The following is an 18,591-nucleotide window of genomic DNA, read 5'->3' as shown; positions in this document are numbered from 1 at the left end:
TGTCTGCTTCATGAGGGTAAGAAACACAAACTGTGGTCACAAACTTCATTTGTATTGCCTCACAACAACATTAAACGCCAACTGTATGAAAATCAGATCAAGCCAACTCTACAGTTTTACAGCAGCAATCTGGTATCTACCAAATATTCTTAATACTCCGACTCAAATAATTTTATGGAGCCCCAATACAACCTCTCCCCCCGCCACAGTTTGGATTTGACATCTCTGACTTAGTGTTGTTAAAGGGGGCAGATTAGACAAAACTGACTTTTTAATGTGTTGTTAACTTTAACCTAAGAAAGCTTTTATTAAGACATTTTTGTTTTCAGTATTTTTTTTTGTGTGTGGGGGGGGGGGAGGTTGTTATTATAGTTTATCCTCTTTCAGGCACTTGTGTGGCTTTATTGGAGAGCTCTGAAATAAATAAAAGCTGAAATGCGGCTTCCCGTCACTGGACAGCGCACGAGCCGCCGGGCAGGAAGTCCTGCACGTATACCGCCACCGCCTTTGTCATGTAGGTCATGCTCCCAAAGCGGCCACTGGGGGCACTGTCGTACAGCAGTCTGCAAACTCCGGTGGCCGGGTCCCGCTCCAGCATGTGCTCCTCTGCGCCCAGGTCTCTCTGGAGTGACGAGAGCGAGGGTTAGGGTTCGGCGGTGTCGTGGAGGGTGAGCGAGAACGCGGCCTCTTCACCTGATCTTTGCAGAACATGTCGTTGGCGATCTGTACGATCTTCTCGGCGTGGACGATGGAGCCGATGCTGGGGATGTCCACGTCGGACAGCATGGTGAGCACCAAGATGGCCTCCACCAGCAGCTGGCGGTATTCGGGCTGCGGGACGCGGTTCAGCACCGTCTCCACGTGGAGCGAGAACTTGATCTCACCAGGGGTCATCTGGGGATCATCCACATTCTCCATATCAGGTGGTTTTCAGGCATGTAAAATTTTGTCCTCTGGCCACGAAACCTCTGACATCATAATTATCACTTTTTAAATGTTTTCTTTTCTGCTTTTTTTTAAAAATACATTTTTGTGCAAATTTGTGTACATTTTATGGTAATTTTGGGGATTTCTTCTTCTGTTTTTAGACATTTTAGAGTTACTTTTTGAAAAAAAATTCTGCCTTTTTAAAAAACAAAAATGTCTTACTTTTTTAAAAACTTTTTTTGGGCTTTAAGCTGTTTAATACCAGAGAAAATCACAAGTTTCATATTTGAAACAACATAACTGCCTTCCACAAGCTCAATGCTACCAAAATACAATGAAAACAACAGGGGCCCCAAAACAGAATCCTGTGGAACACCATATAATAGCTAGCACACAGCTAGAGCTAGTGTGGTCATCATGTCTTCTTTTATGACAAGTTTTGGATTTCTTGTGATCAGATAAAGGCTATAATAGCTCATGTTTCCCACTGTATATCCATAATGTACTGTTAACATTAACACTTTTGTCCGATTGAAACCCATGAAAAATGTTTTTTGTCTTTTAATCTGGACGCAACCATTTTAGTTTTTTGCTCCTTTCGAACATTACATAAATTATTGGACCAAAAACTGAACAAAAATTAATTTAGGAAGTGTGCAATAGTGCAAACTAACTGGAATTTTAAGGGTTAAAAAATGGACTTGAATGCATACCACTGATGAGAACTGCTTAAAAACTTAATGCAGTAAAAGAACAATACGTAACTTAAAAAAAAAACATTTTCTTACTTTTTTAAAAAACTTTTTTCCCCCTACCTTTTTAAAAAATTTAATTCTCTGACATTTTTGGCAATTTCATGGACATTTTATGGTAAATTTCTGCTTTTCCTCTTCCTTTTTGGACATTTTATGATCACTTTGGCCATTTTTAGGTAACTTTTTTCTTCTTTTTTTCCAGATCCACAGGGAGTCACACAAGAGGGACTAAAGAGCCACATGTGGCTCCAAAGCCGCAGGTTGCAGACCCCCTGGTGTAGGACAATAAAATGTAAGTATCACTCAAAAAGTGTTTGTTTCAGCCTGTGGGGAGCACAAGGTACCGTCTCGGCCTGAATTTGAACGAATCATCTGATGCTTATGGCTCGACTGACTCACCTCTCTGGTGGTGGAAGACGGGAGGACGTAGCCCTCGATGGACAGGCCGTGACACTGGAAGACAACATAGGAGACGTGAGCCATTTTCAAGCCGTCCGCTGCATATGTGCAAGTCACAGGTAAGTCTGAAGTCTTATTGTAAAGTTTCAAGCAAGTCTTTACGTCAAGTCATACAATCTTGGCTTGAGCAAGTGCACCTACTCACTTTCTGCAGAATCTTCCAGACTTTCTGATAGAAGCCGACGGGGACGCGGTTCAGCGATCCGTCCAGGCGCCTCCTGCGCAGCCACTGCCCGTGTCTCGTATCCTTGGCGACCGAGGTGCTCTCCGGGAAGTCCAGCGACTCGATGGAGGGAAGTCTGTACCTCTGAGGTGGGGAAAGCAACAATGAAAATAGCCGCCACTTAAGCCTCGACGATGCTGAAAGCTTTTCCGTAGCAACGTGGAGCTAACGACGAGACAAATATTTTTACCCCTGACTCGATGTTGCTGACGTCCAGTGAGTGAGATCGGAGGCTCTGACGAAAAGATGCAGGAAGCACAATAAAACAAAGTCCTGCCGACAACGCCAATGAGCAAGCAAACACAGACGGTTCGAGGTGACGAGCTGAACGTTTACTGAACACACCTGAACACTTTTTAAGACATGCTCACAAACATTTCTCGAAAACCGCCATCATTGTTGGAACCTTGTTGTCAATCAAAACAATGATGGGCTACTCCGCTAAGAGGAAGCTCGCTGTGTAAACAGAATGAGCTTTCTCAATCAAAATCTTCATGCTATGAGATTCTTTCTCTCGTTGAAAGCAGAAGAAGCAAGCAAAGGAAACGGCGAAGACGGCGGCGGCTGCTGGGCGGTTATCACCTTGCGAGCAGACGTCGCGCTCTGGTCCGGCTGAGAGGGAGGAAAAACATTTTAGGGACTCTTAACTTAACGTGTACACCACATGGACCAAAGTTTTGGGACAATTCATGATCAGCTCTATTGGGGACTCTTAATTTTGTCTGGAGAGGACGAATTGACAAAAACACATTCATATATTCAATACTTTTTGTCAGTGGAAAGTGTCCCAATACTTTTGCCCATGAAGCGTATCGGCGACTTTGCGCCCCTCGCACGACTGGTCACCTTGACTGCATCTGTCATAGACACTCTGCGATCCGCCTGCAACAAAAACAACAAATGACATGCTTCTCCACATCCTCGGAAAAGCGACAGAAACGTAGCGAGATCCAGGAATCGCGCAAATTAAACGTTCGGAGCAAGCGTAATCATTTCCATGATGGGAATTATTTCACAGAGTGTTCTCTGATGCCTCTCCCCACTAAAGACGGTGAATTAGCACCCGAGCGTTACATCATCACCTGACTGGGCCCCCTCAGAGACATCCTGTGCTCCAGCTGCAAAGAAAGAATAAGTGGCAATGCTGATGTAGGACATGGAACGGTTCCTGTCGGTCAAGAAAGGTGGAAAGAGGAGGTGAAGAGAGAATTTTTTTAAAGAACTTGAGGAATGAGATGTCCAATTTTATTGTGAAGTGTGGAATCATTGGAAGGCGGAAATTAATTTCTAACATCTTGAGCGCTACAACCCCGAACCCTGAGGAATCACATTTGGTCAGTGTACATTGGTACCTTGACTTGAATTGATGCTCGACCAAGTGATAAGTCAAAGTATCCGTAATGCTAATGCCAAAATGCTAACACCGGCGCCGAGATTTTTTTCCTACCATCTTCATGTCGCTCTTGAGCTTGCTGATTCCCGCCCTCTCGCTCTTGGTGGCGCCCACGTTCCCGAGGTGATGGATGGAGATGGCCGGACTGACGCCGCTGTCTGCGTCTCGCACTGCAAACACAGCGAGAGTGAGGCTGGAGCGGACAGGTTGACCTGAAAAGCCAAGGAGACGGACGGGCGCGCTCACCGCTGCGCTCCACGCCGAACTCCTTCCCGCTCAGAATGTGATGCAGGAGGTTCTTCAGCTCAGAGGGGCTCAGACTCATCAGGCTTTCAGTGGCCTCCTCCCCTACGCGCACATTTGAATGTCGATCCTTTTGCGTGCTACTAGCTTGACAGTAGGATCAAATGTAAAGAGGTACCAGAGCAGTTGAGCGACTGAGCCAGCTCCGTGGCCATGACCTGGATGATGAGCCCGATGCGGAGGCGAAACATCTCGCTGAACAGGCTAGGCTGTGTCCTGATGCTCATAGCCAAGTACACCATGATCTCCTGAGGGTGACAAGGACCAGGGTGAACGGTGGGTGGGGGATAAAGTCAGAGGGCTCTGGACTCACCTGGGTGAGAATAGCCACGCTGATGTTGTTGTCGCTGGCCTCGTCAATGATGGATGCCAGCTGGTCCAGGGGGATGGGGGCCGTGATGGTCTTCTCTCGGGGCTCCGGCGGCAAACCCACCGTCAGGTGCTTCTGGTGGGCCAGCAAATCGGAGCAGGCCTGGGGGAGGTGGGGAGTTCCCATCGTTTATTTGACAGTACAAAAATAAAATAAGTATCCCTTTGGCACCATCTTGTGGCGTGGTGGTGCTAATGACCTTTGTTAAAGTGATTTGAGGAGTTTAATTTTGGCGAAAAATAAGGCGCCATCCAAAACAGCTGTCAGTGTATGTCTGCGTACCGAGTCCAGCTCCTCCACCTTCTTCCTCAGCATGGCCGAGATCATCCTGATGAGCCCCCAGTGCTTCAGCTCGCCGGCCTTCTCGTACAGGTCGCTGAGCAGCGAACGCACAGTGACGCCTTTGCCCTGCAGACCGGTGTCCCAGTCCATGCCCCTGTGTCGGTTGCCGATGAGACACGTACGTGGGAAAAGGTACGGAGCCGCCTTGACATACGACTTATTTGTTCACTCCCCAAAAAATTTTCCCAATCAAGTTTTCTTAATGAACGGAAATTTTCAAGCATTCTAAAATGGTGCTTTTTGAAAAGAAAAATAGCACTCAACAGTACTGAATACAAATATGCAGGATGGTAATTATAGTTTTGGAATTTTTCATTTTAATTAGTTTTTATTTCGTTTTGAGTTTCGTTTTTATTTATTTATTTAGTTTTAATTAGTTTTCAGAGTGGTTTTGTTAGTTTTTATTAGTTTTAGTTATTTCATAAATGCTTAGTTTTAGTTAGTTTCAGTATGTTATTTTTTTATGTGTATTACTTGTGCGCAATATATAAAAAAACACCATGGGAGCGACGTCTTCTGAAGGTGCTTTTCTATTGGCTGCTGCAGCTAGCTGAAGTCACTTTCAAACGTCCTTATTCCGGTTAATTTAAAATTAATCTACTTAAAATCCCATTTAAAATCATCCCCAAAGGCTCATGCATTAAATTAATTACCAAACACTAAAACGAAGGACATTTTTGCTATAATTAATGTTAGTTTTAGTTAGTTTTGTAAACATAAAATGTAGTTTCAGTTAACTAAAATAACCTCGGTAATGAAAAACTGAAATACTCTAATACGTAAAGAATGAAACTATTTCGTGCTGCTCCTCCTGGTGTGCGCGCCTTGGCCACCAGAGGGCAGTATGATACACAGGCATACAGTACACATAGATTTGGTGAGCAGAAGACCTTCACAATTTAACAGGTTTAAGTTGGGGGGGGGTTCCGGCAAAGTAGAAAGATTACATGTCTGTGACTATTATGCTTTCTTTTTTATCTGCTTAGAACTCAAATATCAGTGGTTTAAACGAGAAAAACTAGAGTAATATGGATGCTAGCTTTGTTAGGCTATAGCTAGCGTTGCGTTAGCATTAAGCTAATTGTCCTTCATAAATAATCTATGTGGTTTGTTAAATACATAATGTGTAATTGTTTTTTTTTTCATCTTTAGTTTTACAGTAAACCTCAACTGTGAGTGACAATAAAAAGGCGGCTGGTAAAACTGGTGAGTTGGCGCCCTCATGAGTCAAGGCAGCGCTGTTTGATGCAAAGCTCACTTCTCCTTGAAGAGAATGTAAAGGATGTCGGCTTGGTCCTGCAGACTTTGCGTGTCTTTCAGGAGGCGCACCAGTGCGTGGTAATCCACAGCCCCGCTGGCGTCCCGCGGCACGCCGTTCTCAGGTATCACCGTCATTTCCGGGACCTGAAACGTCACATCCAGTGTTTCCCGACCTTCGTTGAGCAAGGGCACTCGTTTTACATGAGAAGGATCTCCAATCATGTAAGTGAAATTTGATCTCTTGCATCAAACTAGTGATTAGAAATGACTGAAGGCTCACCTGACTGTCTGGCGGTGCTGAAGAGTCCGGAAGGTTCAGGTTGAGGGATGGCTGATTTGAGCGAAACAGCTTATTGGGCAGGTACATGTTGACTTCTAGAAGGGTGGGGAGGGGGGGATGCGGAATGATGGTTCTCTCTAAAGTGGCCCCAGATGACAACTTGTGCGGCTAAGCCCACCTTGCACGTTGAGGCCTTGGGCCTTGTTCATCAGGGTCACCATCTCTTTGGTTTTGGTGGCGGCCGCCTTGAACTTGCCCAGCCCTCCCAAATGCGTTTTGGGCTTCTTGGGGGCCGCGTGGGCCAACAGGTGGTCTAGGTACTGAGCGAGGTCATCAGCCTCTGTGGGAGGGAGGAGAAGTTGACACTGTAGCTTCTTGTGTAACTCAAGTTCCTATTAGCCGTCGCCATTCAAGTGTTAATGCTGAAGCACTGACATGATGGAAGCATCAGAGACAAACAAGCATTCGTTTACACAAGCAAGCAACTCCAGATAGAAAGTCTGCAGGCCGGACTCCAACCTAGAACCTGTCAAGGTTTCTCAAACTGTTTGGATCCAGAGAGATTGTTTCATCATCCAAACCACAATTAAACATAACTACCATCTGTACTCCTAAATGCCATGTGAATTAAATCATTGCCTGTTTTTAAGAAAAATGGCATTATGATAACAAATTCCCTTTTTTTGTAATGATATTAAAGCCAATGTTTCACAAGGAAAGAAACAAGTGGCAAAATTGCCAAAAACAATTTCATTCTCATAAATTTTGCTGTTTAAGTGTGCTTTATTCTATTTAAAAAATGGAACTACCGTATATTATCAGAAAAAAAGATATCCTTCTCAGGGAGCAGCCATTTTTTTTATACTGCCACTTGCTGTTGACGCAAAATGACATCACAGTGCTCAGGTAACGGCCATCACGGCTCACCCGTTTACTGAGTTTGATCGTGTGACGTTCACAACCTGAGCCCTGTGATGTTATTTTCAGTTGACAGCAAGTGACAAAATGGCCACTCCTTGATGGATAGGTAGATGTTGCTGCTTAATCCATTTTCCACAAACACAATATTAATCGGAAGACTGCTTTTAGACTATATAACATATTAATGGTAAGGAAATCTGTGACTTGACTCTCCTTTTAACTCATTCACTGCCATTGACTGTTATAAACGTAAAACAATCATTTTAACTATTTCTATTAGTTAAAAAAATATATACTTTTGTTAACAAGAGTATGAAAACCTAGATTTTTTTTAATTGTTCATTTAGAACAGATATAAAATTTGTTATTAATCGTGAGTTAACTATTGAAGTCATGCGATTAATTACGAGTAAAAAAATTAAATCGCCTAACCTAATTTTTAATAATCATCTTGTCAGGCGATTACATTGAGTACATAGTATATTTTCATACTCATACTCTAACCCTAACCCCAAAAGTGGAAAAAAATATGCTAAACTAATAGAAATAGTTTGAATAAATTTTTGACGTTTATAGCCGTCAATGGCAGTGAATGAGTTAAAGTAGGTAAAATAATTTATTTGTTTCACTTATGCCCATTTTTTTCAAATGATAGATTTATTAGTCACCAGTTTGAGAATCCCTGCACTAACTAGCCCACCATGAAAGCAAATCTAAGCCTTGTGTTTGTTGCCATGAAGAGTAAGTCCTCGTGAGGCTGAGAGAGGGGATGGGGTCAGGGTGGTGATTGATTCATTTGGAATGATGAAAAAGGACCAGAAGAAGCGGGAGGAATCCGGTCAAAGTACAAGGAGGCAACCCGTCATCCATTCGTCCTCTGTCTCCTCTGCGGTTTGCTTACCGTCATCACAGCCCAACTCATGCACGTATCCCTCGCCGTCAGCATCGGCAAACTCGTCCTCGGCACGGCTGTCCGTGCTGCCCGTGCTGCCCGAGGCCTTACCATCCAAAAAGCTGAGGTGGGCGAAACACGACGTGGTCAAGAATTCCGACAGCTTTCCCGTCTGGATCCTGGACAGGGCGGAGGAGGAAGAGTTACGACGTTTCATACGCAGCAGGGCGAGATGGACCTAGCACTGCCGCGGACTGACCTTGCTCCGCCGTAGTAGCCGTCCTGTAGTTTCTTCAGGGTGGCCAGCACAGCGGGGTCCAGATTGCTGTGGTCTTCAGCTGTAACGTGTTGGGAGGAGCAACCTTAGAACCGATAAGTGGTATGAAAGAAAACATGCGGCGCTGGCTGTACGCGCTTACTCAGCATCGTCTGCGAGATGGGGAACGTGACGGTGGGTCTTCCCGTCATCCTCCATCTGGACGATAAGTAGGAAATTTCCGTCCTCAGCATCTCCACGATCATTTTGTTGTCCAGGGCCAAGTAGAACTGCTGGTGGTCCAGAAACTGCAGAATGACAGGATTGCGTTATTGTTAAAACATTTGCAGGATTTCTCCCCTTCATAATCCAAATGGCAATTAAACATAACCCCTACAACCCTATTTTTGAGAAAACATTTTGAGGATTTCTTTGCTTGATTTCACTCTCACCTGAGGCGTGAATGAGAAGATGGTGTTCCTGATGATGTAGAACTTGGAGGTTCCCAGCACGCCGATCTTCCTGTAAGGCCGTCCTGTCAAACCCAGTCTGGGGTTCCGACCTGAAGCAAAGCGAGCGCCGTCAAGTCACCGACCGCTCTCACCGTCTTTCTACGGACTTTTGCGGAGCGTACCGAGTCGGGCGTAGATGTGGCTGAGCACTCTGGAAGGCTGCACGTGGATGGGATGGATGTCGGCCACCGTCTCCACGTTGATGCCGTGCTTCTGAAGCAGCTGTTTAATCTCCTCCGTCTCAGCCAGGATGGACACTGCCGGCACAGCGCAGGCGTGTTGGATACGGGTTCAATCGGGTCATACCAAAGACTATCAAAATGCAACCTATTTTCCTCACTGCTTGACACTCAGCATTAAGGGTTGGAATTGGGGGGTTAGATCACCAAATGATTCCCGAGCGTAGCCCCTGCTGCTGCTCACCGCTCCCTCAGGGGATGGGTCAAATGCGGAGAACGAATTTCACCCCACTTAGGTGGGTGTGGACAACCAGTGGTACTTTAACTTTAATTTTACAACGCAGGTGTCAAACACAATGAACCGGCCAATCACTGATAATGATAATGATAATACAATTGAACTAGACGTGGGCAACAATTCGTTCATGTTCCACTAGAGGGAGCCCACATTCTTTGAGCAACAAAGTGCTGACCTTGTACCACCACGTCAGGCTTGGGGATAGTGGAAAAGCGACGGTTCAGGGGGTCGATCTCTCCGGGAGCGAGAAAACCCTGGCAAGGAAGGCAGGGGAGTGCATTATCATGATCAGTACATTTTATTTGTATTAAAAACAAACAAAAAGTGGCGCTGACCTCAGACAAAAGCTTTCCCAGAATATAAAGAGATTGTCCCCACTTGAGGGGACACTTCCCCATGGGAATCCTCTCCACTGTGTGAGGATTTACGTACTCCTCCTCCACCTGTTTGCCAACAAACACACGGCATGAAAAACCAAGAAACTGGAGTTCATCCAGCACATGAAATGGCAGACTTCGACCTTGTCCGGCGGGACGCTGTAGAGCTCGGGCAGCAGTCGTATTCCGTCTTTTCGCTTGATCAAGATGCCCTCCAGAGCGTCCTGGTACTCCTGCACCTGCGGTCGTGGAGGATCATGATAATGAATGGGAATTGAATTACAGTGAACGGCTGCGGTTCTGCGTGTGCGTTGTACCTGCTCGGGGCTGTTGATGAAAATTCCATCCAGGATGAGGTATGTCCAGAAAAGAGGCCACTCGCACTCGATGTTCTCAAACAACTTGAGCTCGGCGGATTCGTAATACAGACGATTCGGGTCCTGAAGGCGGGAAAGAAAAGATGGCAACATTCAGCCACGTCGACGCGGTCGGATTCCTTGGCACTCTTTATTTCCATCACGGACCTCTTTGGGAGTTTTGTGCCCGTCTCGGAGGAACCTGCAGCAGCCGAAGCGACCCTGGACGCAAATGCAGACAGAAAGGTCGCAGAGGACAGTCTTTTTTTTTTTTTTAATTGAACCACACGGGAGATCCTGATGTGAGCACCTGCAGCTTGGAGATTATCTCCTCCTTGGTCATATTGACGATGTTCATGTCCTCCACGGCGAATGCGGGATAGGAGATGATGGCCAGGACGCCGGCATCTACTTCTTTGGAGACGGATGCTCTGGGGAGCATGGAGGTCAAGATGGACTATTGAAGGGGAGAAAGAGGAACGTTCTCAAACTCAAACGCCAAGTGGCACTTAGAAAAATACTCGGCAGAGTGACAGGATTCTGCGCTTCTTTTGCGCACCACTAGAGGGAGTCTGATCACTGACCGTATGCTAACGCTACCTGGCAGTGTTGAATGTCGTCAGCCAGGGCGTGTACCACCGATCCGGGTCCACCTTTGGCTCCGAAGAGGTTGAGTTCATCGAGAGCCTCCAGAGCTGCCTGGAAACGGATGGAATTTATAAAGTGTTTAACATCCCTGGCCTAAACATTATCACAAGCACCGACCTACATTCAAAATTGAAATTCTAATATTTGATTAATGCAATTGATTCTAGTATTTTTGTTTCTCTTGGCTGCACTGCTTCCACTTGTATGTAAGCTATATTTGTCCAATCACATTTCAACCTCTCTCTGTTTCCATGTCACTATAATCTGAATAAATGAAAAAAGTATTGGTGGTATCTATAAGTGTGACGTGACTGTGGTGCTATTAAGTCCTCACTGAAGGCCCAGGTAGCAAATGCACGGCTCGCCACTATGTTTTGGTGATAATTACATTCCATCGTGAAGCCTGATTCCCAGCATCTTAATTTAGCCACCATGCATTTGTGTGTGTTATTTCAGAGTGGGAAGCCATTCTTGGAAGACACGGGCAACCTGATCCCTCCCGATCGCCACAAGGCAACCTCGCTCACTGCTCCACATAATGATGCCAAGTCTTGCTATGACAGTGTAATCTTACATCCATTAACACCTGGAATTCTGATCATATTGACTAGGACAGGTATTTTTATTTATTTATTTTTTCAGTGAGAGTTCTGTTAAATGACAGCGATGGGCCTCCCAGTTGCGGTCTAGCGTGGAGGTCATTTAAAGATCGGCGAAAAGGTCACAGGAGCGACCGGACACCCCGGGTGTGCTTGTGCTCCGCTATGACCTACCTTGGCCGTGCCGATGGAGCTGGCGTTGATCTCAGTGATGCCCTGGTTGGTTTTGTCGCCTCTTTCCCACATCCCATAATCCTGCAAGCAGCCATTGAGGGACTCGGTGAAGCACTCTGAAGATGGATACAAAACAACGAAACAAACGAAAACAAAAAACGCCACTCACTGCCACTTTGTAAGCTGCCTCGATGTAGAACATGAGATTCTGCACTACATCTACTTCGTCTTGGGTGTAGACGATATGAAGACCTAACACACAAAGAAACCAGTGATCATTCCCAAGTCGCTCACACAAACGAGCTAAATGTACCAGGAATCCCGCTCATACCGGATGCCGTCATCTGAGCCAGGAAGAGCAGGAAGAGCGAGGTGGCGTCCACCTGCAGGTGGCCCCACTGGTCGTCCCCAACCACGGTGGCGCAGGTCCTGGTGTTGTACTTGGCGTGGAGCGAGTCGGACGTGCTGCAGCTGTACTTGAACTTCTCCACTTTGTCCAGCTGCCGGCAACGAAAGATTACAAAGCCAGATGAGATGCGTCTGTGCTTCCTGCCCGCGGGTGGCGCCACATACCTGCCGCATAATGCACTGCAGGACTCCTCTCATCAGCTTCACCACGCTCTGCAATACACGCAGATGGAAGGACATGGTCTGAACAGTACTCACATTCTGCACTTACCCAGCTCCTCTACGCCCCCCCCCCCCCCCCCCAAAAAAAAACAAAACAACAACTAATATGGAGAATATCGTACTTAATCAAAACAGAGTAAAAACACAATTAAATAGAATGTTAAACAAATGCAACAGTTGTACATCATGCTGCAATCCAGTTTATTGTGCCGCTCCTTGTGGTGTACTTGCCTTGGCCACCAGGAGGCAGTATAATACTGTGCAGTCATGCAGACGCAATCCAAGAAGAATAGTTTTATTTTTGTGCTCGCAAATCAAAGCATAACAAATAAATCAGACAAACGACGACTCTTATGTTGAAAAACTAATAATAAATGGTAAACAAGTATTTGTACTTTCTTACTCAACCCCTCACTCCCACCTGCTCAAGTTCATAGGCCTTGGCCTTGTCTTCATCCCTGTCGGCGTTCTTCCTGTAGGCCAGGCTGAGCGCCCACACGGACACAATGCTGTAAACGTTGTCTCGAACCCAAGCGTCTGGCTGCTCGCTGCTTCCGGGCAGAAGGCCCGTGACAGGGTCCTGTGGAGTGCACACCGCTGATTTATTGTTTTTTCTATTCAGCCCTCCAAACAAAAGCACATTACAAGTTTATTTTTTTTTACAACATTCATTCGAGCATACAAATGCTTCCGTGTTAATTGTAACGTTTTTGTTTACCCCCAAACCCCCCTCCCCCCCAAATTAGCCCGAGTGATTCGCATATGTTGTCATGAAGCTAGCAGATTTTTGTTCAAACAAAATTAATTATCTTTTGATTATGTGTCAGTTTTACAGTAAACTACAACTGGGAGTGACAAACAGCTTGAAACAAGCACACTTTGCCTTTTTTTTTTTTAATTTTTTTTTTTTTCTAACTGTGCCAATGACAACCGGCGCTAAAGCATTATTATTAATTTAAGTTTGTATGTTTTAGTCAGTTTAAGGTGTGTGGGAGGGATTGACATCTATCCTCGCATGTCTGCACAGAGTTCTCCTTGAGGGATTACAATAAGCAAAACAAAAAACAAAAACTCAAATTTGCTCTTCAATTAACCTGAGTGTAGTGTCAAATAAGGCTTACTTGGAAACTCCTTCAGCATTGACCCCTGACTGAAAGCCTGGCACTTAACCCCTAAATGCAAACCTTTAGACTAGCATGGAGGGCTTTTCTCATAGTTTCATAAATTCTAGTTGCTGGTTCGCGCCAAACGCTTGCATTTTTAACACCTGTGAGTGCAAGTTGATGGTTGTGTGCGAATAAGGTGAAAATTGTTATTTAGGTCAACACTAACAACACGAATAGAATTGCGCAACAGCACTTTACTTCCCTTTTGTGTAGGCAATGAAAAGGAGGGAAGGGAAGCGGCTGTTATTTGAGTTTATTACTGCGATACTACACCGTTTTAAACACTCACTTGGTGCTGCAGGATAGTTTGCTGCACGATCCGGGCATAGTTGTCCAGTTTCACGCCCGAGTTGCTCCTGCTCCTCATAGCGACAAGCTTTGTGGGCCTCGCGCTCGTAAACACTTGACAAACTTGCTAATTGACCCGCAGAAAAGTCATTGGTTCTCTCTTGCTACTCAGAAAGCGAGAAAGACGGGCAACTTAGGACCAACAGCGAGCCAGTCAGGGGACTGGGACCAACAGTAAGCTAGCGGTTGGAAGCCGGCGAAAGCGGATATGTAATTTGAACTTTCAAAGTAAATCTACCTTGAATGAGCGCAGCGTGTTACTTTCAAATTAAAATCATCATGACTGCGTTCAATTTTTTCATTGACGGTCGTGCGTATTTAGTTCAACTAAATGCCTAGAAATGTAATCGATAAAAGAGAACTAAACTTCGTTACATTTTAATGCCATTGCAGACACAGCTAGAAGCTTTTGCGCCCTCTATCGCTACAAGAACAAAACGGAGGGAAAGTATTTGTAATCAGATAAGTGTAATATAGCCAGCCAGCAGTGAGCACAGAAGACAAAAAAAACATCAATATTATATTTCTAAAAAATAATTACAAAAATCTGTACAAATATGCGGGTAAAAAAGTTAATAGTGAAAAAACTACAAAAAGTCCCAGCATGCCATCTGCCCAATCTAGTACCATTAAAAAAAAAAAAAAAAAACGTCCCACGGGTGGTGCAGTTTTGTCAGTCTATCACTCTCTGGCAGTCTATCCATTGTTTTCCCAATGAACAAGTTCTGCTGCTACTAATTATAAAACACTAGTCTGTGTTGAGATATTTTTGTCATGAGAAAACGTCAAACAACTTCAACGCGTTCGAAGTTGTCGGGGGAACGTTTACAGTGTAACACCAGATCGCTCGCTCTCCCCTGTGTTTTTGTTTTGGTATTTGTCATTCTCCGCCGTCTTTTTTCCATCTATTATCCACACAGCATGAGTTGCGAAGGAGACGGCGATGGCGCTAAACAGAAGGTCGCATATGTTTTTAGCCAGGAATACATTGAAACTTGCGATTCTTTATCCAAGGTGCCGAACCGGGTGAGTTTAAATCATTGCCTTCCTTTCATTGTGTAGTGTTTGGTGCTGCAGTTTCTTAACAGTTTTGTCCATTGTGTAGGCTAGTATGGTCCATTCACTGATAGAAGCCTATGGACTCCTCCAACATATGAGGTTTGTGACATAAAGACAATTAGCAAACTGTCATCTGACAACATTGACGACATGCATTCTGCCCTACCTCCAGCATCGTGAAGCCTCAGGTGGCCACCATGGAGGAAATGGCCCAATTCCACTCAGACGTCTACCTGGATCATCTTCACAAAATCAGCCAGGACGGAGACAACGATGACCCACAGTCAACTGACTACGGGCTGGGTGAGAGTCCACACTACATCGTCCGTGAAGTATATCCAGTCGATGCAATATTTCCCATCACAATCAATTTAACCTCCTCCAGGTTATGACTGTCCGATCGTGGAGGGCATATTTGACTATGCAGCAACAGTAGCGGGTGCTACGCTCACAGCCGCCAAGTGCCTGCTGGACCATAAGTACCACGTGGCTATCAACTGGGCCGGGGGGTGGCACCATGCCAAGAAGTAAGCATCGCTTTTACGAGACTCGATGTGATCACTCGCTGCTCAGTCGCTTCCCTCCTCATCCTCCAGGGACCAAGCGTCGGGTTTCTGCTATGTCAACGATGCCGTCTTGGGAATCCTCAAGTTGAGAGAAAAATTTGACCGAGTTCTTTATGTGGATGTGGACCTGCATCACGGAGACGGTATGCGCAACCTTTGCCATAGTTTGATTAATTTGTTCTACTTCTTGTTCTCCTTGTCTCCCCGCAGGTGTGGAGGAAGCCTTCAGTTTCACGTCAAAAGTTATGACGGTGTCACTGCATAAGTTCTCTCCTGGCTTTTTCCCAGGTAACTTACGGCTGGCTTTTGTCAATGACATTCAGCTTGTAGGTGACATTTCAGGATGAACCTAAAATATGCTATATTTATTACAGGTAAAACTATTAAAAAGCAAGTTGTGCAAAAATCACATCATAAGTTTGAGGTCAAATTAAGTTCACCTGTGACATTTGCAGTGTGTTTTAGCGTCATCCTAAAATTTCCCACCGGAGCTCAAAATCACTCTATGAATGGTTTATACACATATACCTCATGTGCGTATATGTGTAGGTACGGGCGATGTCACCGATGTTGGCTTGTGCAAAGGCCGCTGGTTCTCGGTCAATGTCCCGCTGGAAGACGGCATCCAAGACGACAGATATTACCAAATCTTCACCAGGCAAGTCTCTGCCACGCCAAAGAAGTCAAAGATAAAAAATATTGCTTTGCTTGGCTGCCATGACATTTCATTTAGTCAGGCCTTGTCTTATAGAAAACAAAAGTGTTTCAGCGCTCGCTATCTCACACTCTCTCTGTTGCAGCATCATGCCGAACGTGCGCGCTCACTTCAACCCGGACGCCGTGGTGATGCAACTGGGCGCCGACACCATGGCGGGCGACCCCATGTGCTCGTTTAACATGACGCCGCCGGGGGTGGCCAAGTGTCTGCAGCACGTGCTGCAGTGGCGCCTGCCGACGCTGCTTCTGGGAGGAGGTGCCTGTCGCTGTCGCGTTACTCCTCACGGGCGCACTTTATTATATAGCTTGAAAACTTTACACGTTATTAAAGGGATACCTGAGTCATTTAGCCATTTTCAGCAGTCAGTTAATATTTTGCCTGTAATTTGATTGGCTGTTACCTGAGTCCTGAGCACAAGTGATATCATTTTTAGTCGACAGCAAGTTGAAAATATCTTTTTAACGGGATTAATTGTACATGACAAATGAATTCTTCTTACTGCTGAAACTGGCTAAATGACTCAAGTATCCCTTGAACAGTAATGTTATTTTCTGTTTCCACCAGGGGGTTACAACCTGGCCAACACGGCCCGCTGCTGGACCCACCTGACAGCAGTGCTTCTGGGAAAGACCCTCGCCTCAGAAATACCAGACCACGAGGTAATGTCGGATGCCCTTTTTCATCCTTTCTCATTAAGACCCTTTAGGTGTCGTTGTCTTTTTATTTTATGTTCCTGTCAAATGAATTTCTTTGCTCTGTACTTTTTTTTTTAAATTAATTAATTAATTTATTTATTTTTTTATTTTTTATTTTTTTTCTGGAGAGCTCAGTATTGTTCATTCGGTAATTTTACCGATTTGACATGTCATCATCATTGCTCTCTCTTTTTTTATTTATTTTTATTTTTTTATTTTGTATGTGGCTGAGTATGTGTATGTGCGTGTGTGTGCGTGCTCTGTACTTATTGATATGTGCAATGACAATATTTCATTCCATTCCACAAATGTAACCTAAAGATACAGAATGGGTCAAAGCAAATGAAATAAGATGGAACAACAAGCATGAGTAGAACAGCAAACTATAGTTTTTGAATTGTTTCAATTTTCCACTTTCTAACTTGTCTCCCTCACCTCCCGTCTATTTGTGTCCCAAATCAATGCTTATGGTCTTTTTGCTAGTTTTTTACAGAGTACGGCCCCGACTATTTGCTAGAGATCAGTCCCAGCTACCGACCCGACCGCAATGACGCCAAACACCTGGACCAGGTCGTCGCCACCATCAAACGTACGTAAAAACAAATGGACAAAACTGATTGTAGTTGAAAAAGTGCAGCTCATACACGGTATTGTTACACAAATGTTGGATTTAGCATGAGTTGATTGGCCAAGCCAGAGTGTGCGACGTGCGCATATTGCGCTGCTAATTTTGGATCTGGCTTCAGTAACTATAATACTGATTTTTTTTTTCAGCTTAATTATAATATTATTATTATTTAAAATCAATATATATTTTTGGGGGATGTTCGATACCACTTTTTCAGACAGATATCCGTACGAGCACTCAACTCTTTAGTCAACAGCATCAAGTAGTACTGACTGATACCACTACTACGTTTGATACATAGAATCCTGATTGTAAAACATCCACAAGAGGGCGCCAGATACTGGTATCGTATGGTATATGTGAAATATTGTATTTTACTAATCACACTGTCTACTGCCTTGGAATTCCTCATTCTCTGATAATTTAGACTTTACCTTCTCTTAGGCTTAACCTCCTCCGAGTTTTCACATAATCTACTTTCAGGGATACCACTCAGGTTGTACAAACAGAATTTTGAAGTATTCAGTGGTACTTTTCCACTGAATACTTGTTTGATTGTATTTTCATTTTGTACTCATTTTCTCATGCTTTGAGTTTAGATAGATAAATGGAGAAACATAAGAGAAAATTGCTAATCATTTTATGTAATATTAAGGAAAAATACTATATACCTGTATGTAATGTAACATTTTGTCTGTATCACACAGCACTAATGCTGCATATTATTTTTACGACAATTTTGTTTGACGAATAAAGACAAAATGCAATATATTTGAATTTTTTTTTGACTTTTTCTTTTCAGGGAATCTGAAACATGTTGTTTAGGAGCCGTCCACACGCACTGATGAGAGCAACATGGATGGCATGCATTCAGCCGGCCACCTTGCGGGATGCAGATGGATTTTAGGAAACATTTGGTGGGTGACCACCAAAGAAAGGACTTAAGAGGTTTTGTGCTTGTTGTACAGTGCTCACATGTTTGGATGTGTTTATCGGTGCAGTAGTTGTTAATAAGGATTTCAAGACAACCTGGAGGTTTATTCCAATGGAAAAAGTAAAACTTTGAAAAATTTGCACCACTACTTGTAAATAATCCTTGTGTTCACTTGGCGTTTGTGTTTTTTGCAACGTTTAAAGCTGACTTTGAACATGTCGTGTGTCTCTTCTACTTTTGTACTTTAGCTAGTCGTAAAGGCACAATTGGAGGTGTTGCGTTTTTGTGACCTCCAAGCAACATAGCACTTTCAGAGTTGAGAA

At 44.4% G+C, this 18,591-nt stretch overlaps 2 protein-coding genes across 7 annotated transcripts; one reads left to right on the top strand and one right to left on the bottom strand.

Annotated features, from left to right (window-relative positions):
• Nucleotides 1-33: 33 nt before the first annotated feature.
• Nucleotides 34-13,857, bottom strand: phka1a (phosphorylase kinase, alpha 1a (muscle)). Of its 5 annotated transcripts, XM_077543443.1 has the most exons (34): nt 13,610-13,857; nt 12,576-12,734; nt 12,098-12,145; nt 11,856-12,024; nt 11,694-11,776; nt 11,525-11,605; nt 10,704-10,802; nt 10,414-10,560; nt 10,272-10,325; nt 10,065-10,187; nt 9,891-9,986; nt 9,706-9,813; nt 9,546-9,624; nt 9,016-9,150; nt 8,834-8,943; nt 8,545-8,689; nt 8,385-8,463; nt 8,135-8,304; nt 6,491-6,652; nt 6,313-6,407; nt 6,031-6,176; nt 4,713-4,866; nt 4,374-4,532; nt 4,179-4,308; nt 4,004-4,105; nt 3,812-3,927; nt 3,447-3,482; nt 3,211-3,246; nt 2,947-2,976; nt 2,555-2,599; nt 2,287-2,448; nt 2,082-2,135; nt 694-894; nt 34-622 (listed from the first exon to the last, which is right to left on the bottom strand). In XM_077543443.1, the coding sequence occupies exons 1-34, from the start codon at nt 13,685-13,687 to the stop codon at nt 449-451; spliced, it is 3,765 nt and encodes a 1,254-aa protein (XP_077399569.1). In that variant the 5' UTR covers nt 13,688-13,857; the 3' UTR covers nt 34-448. The 5 variants fall into 5 exon arrangements, with proteins under 5 accessions (XP_077399569.1, XP_077399570.1, XP_077399571.1 ...); XM_077543444.1 differs by lacking the exon at nt 3,447-3,482; XM_077543445.1 differs by lacking the exons at nt 3,211-3,246; nt 3,447-3,482.
• On the top strand, nt 5,678-18,487 carry hdac8 (histone deacetylase 8). 2 transcript variants are annotated; one of them, XM_077543452.1, is made up of 13 exons: nt 5,678-5,978; nt 6,075-6,254; nt 14,589-14,694; nt 14,774-14,826; nt 14,900-15,030; nt 15,113-15,254; nt 15,324-15,436; nt 15,504-15,581; nt 15,843-15,951; nt 16,094-16,266; nt 16,576-16,670; nt 17,190-17,295; nt 18,137-18,487. In XM_077543452.1, the coding sequence occupies exons 3-13, from the start codon at nt 14,590-14,592 to the stop codon at nt 18,157-18,159; spliced, it is 1,128 nt and encodes a 375-aa protein (XP_077399578.1). In that variant the 5' UTR covers nt 5,678-5,978; nt 6,075-6,254; nt 14,589; the 3' UTR covers nt 18,160-18,487. The 2 variants fall into 2 exon arrangements, with proteins under 2 accessions (XP_077399578.1, XP_077399577.1); XM_077543451.1 differs by lacking the exons at nt 5,678-5,978; nt 6,075-6,254 and having other exon boundaries at nt 14,282-14,694.
• The last annotated feature ends 104 nt before the right edge of the window (nt 18,488-18,591 follow it).

The sequence above is a fragment of the Vanacampus margaritifer genome, chromosome 15 (assembly GCF_051991255.1).
Source record: "Vanacampus margaritifer isolate UIUO_Vmar chromosome 15, RoL_Vmar_1.0, whole genome shotgun sequence".
NCBI lineage: Eukaryota > Metazoa > Chordata > Actinopteri > Syngnathiformes > Syngnathidae > Vanacampus > Vanacampus margaritifer.
This window is presented reverse-complemented; position numbering and strand designations above follow the sequence as displayed.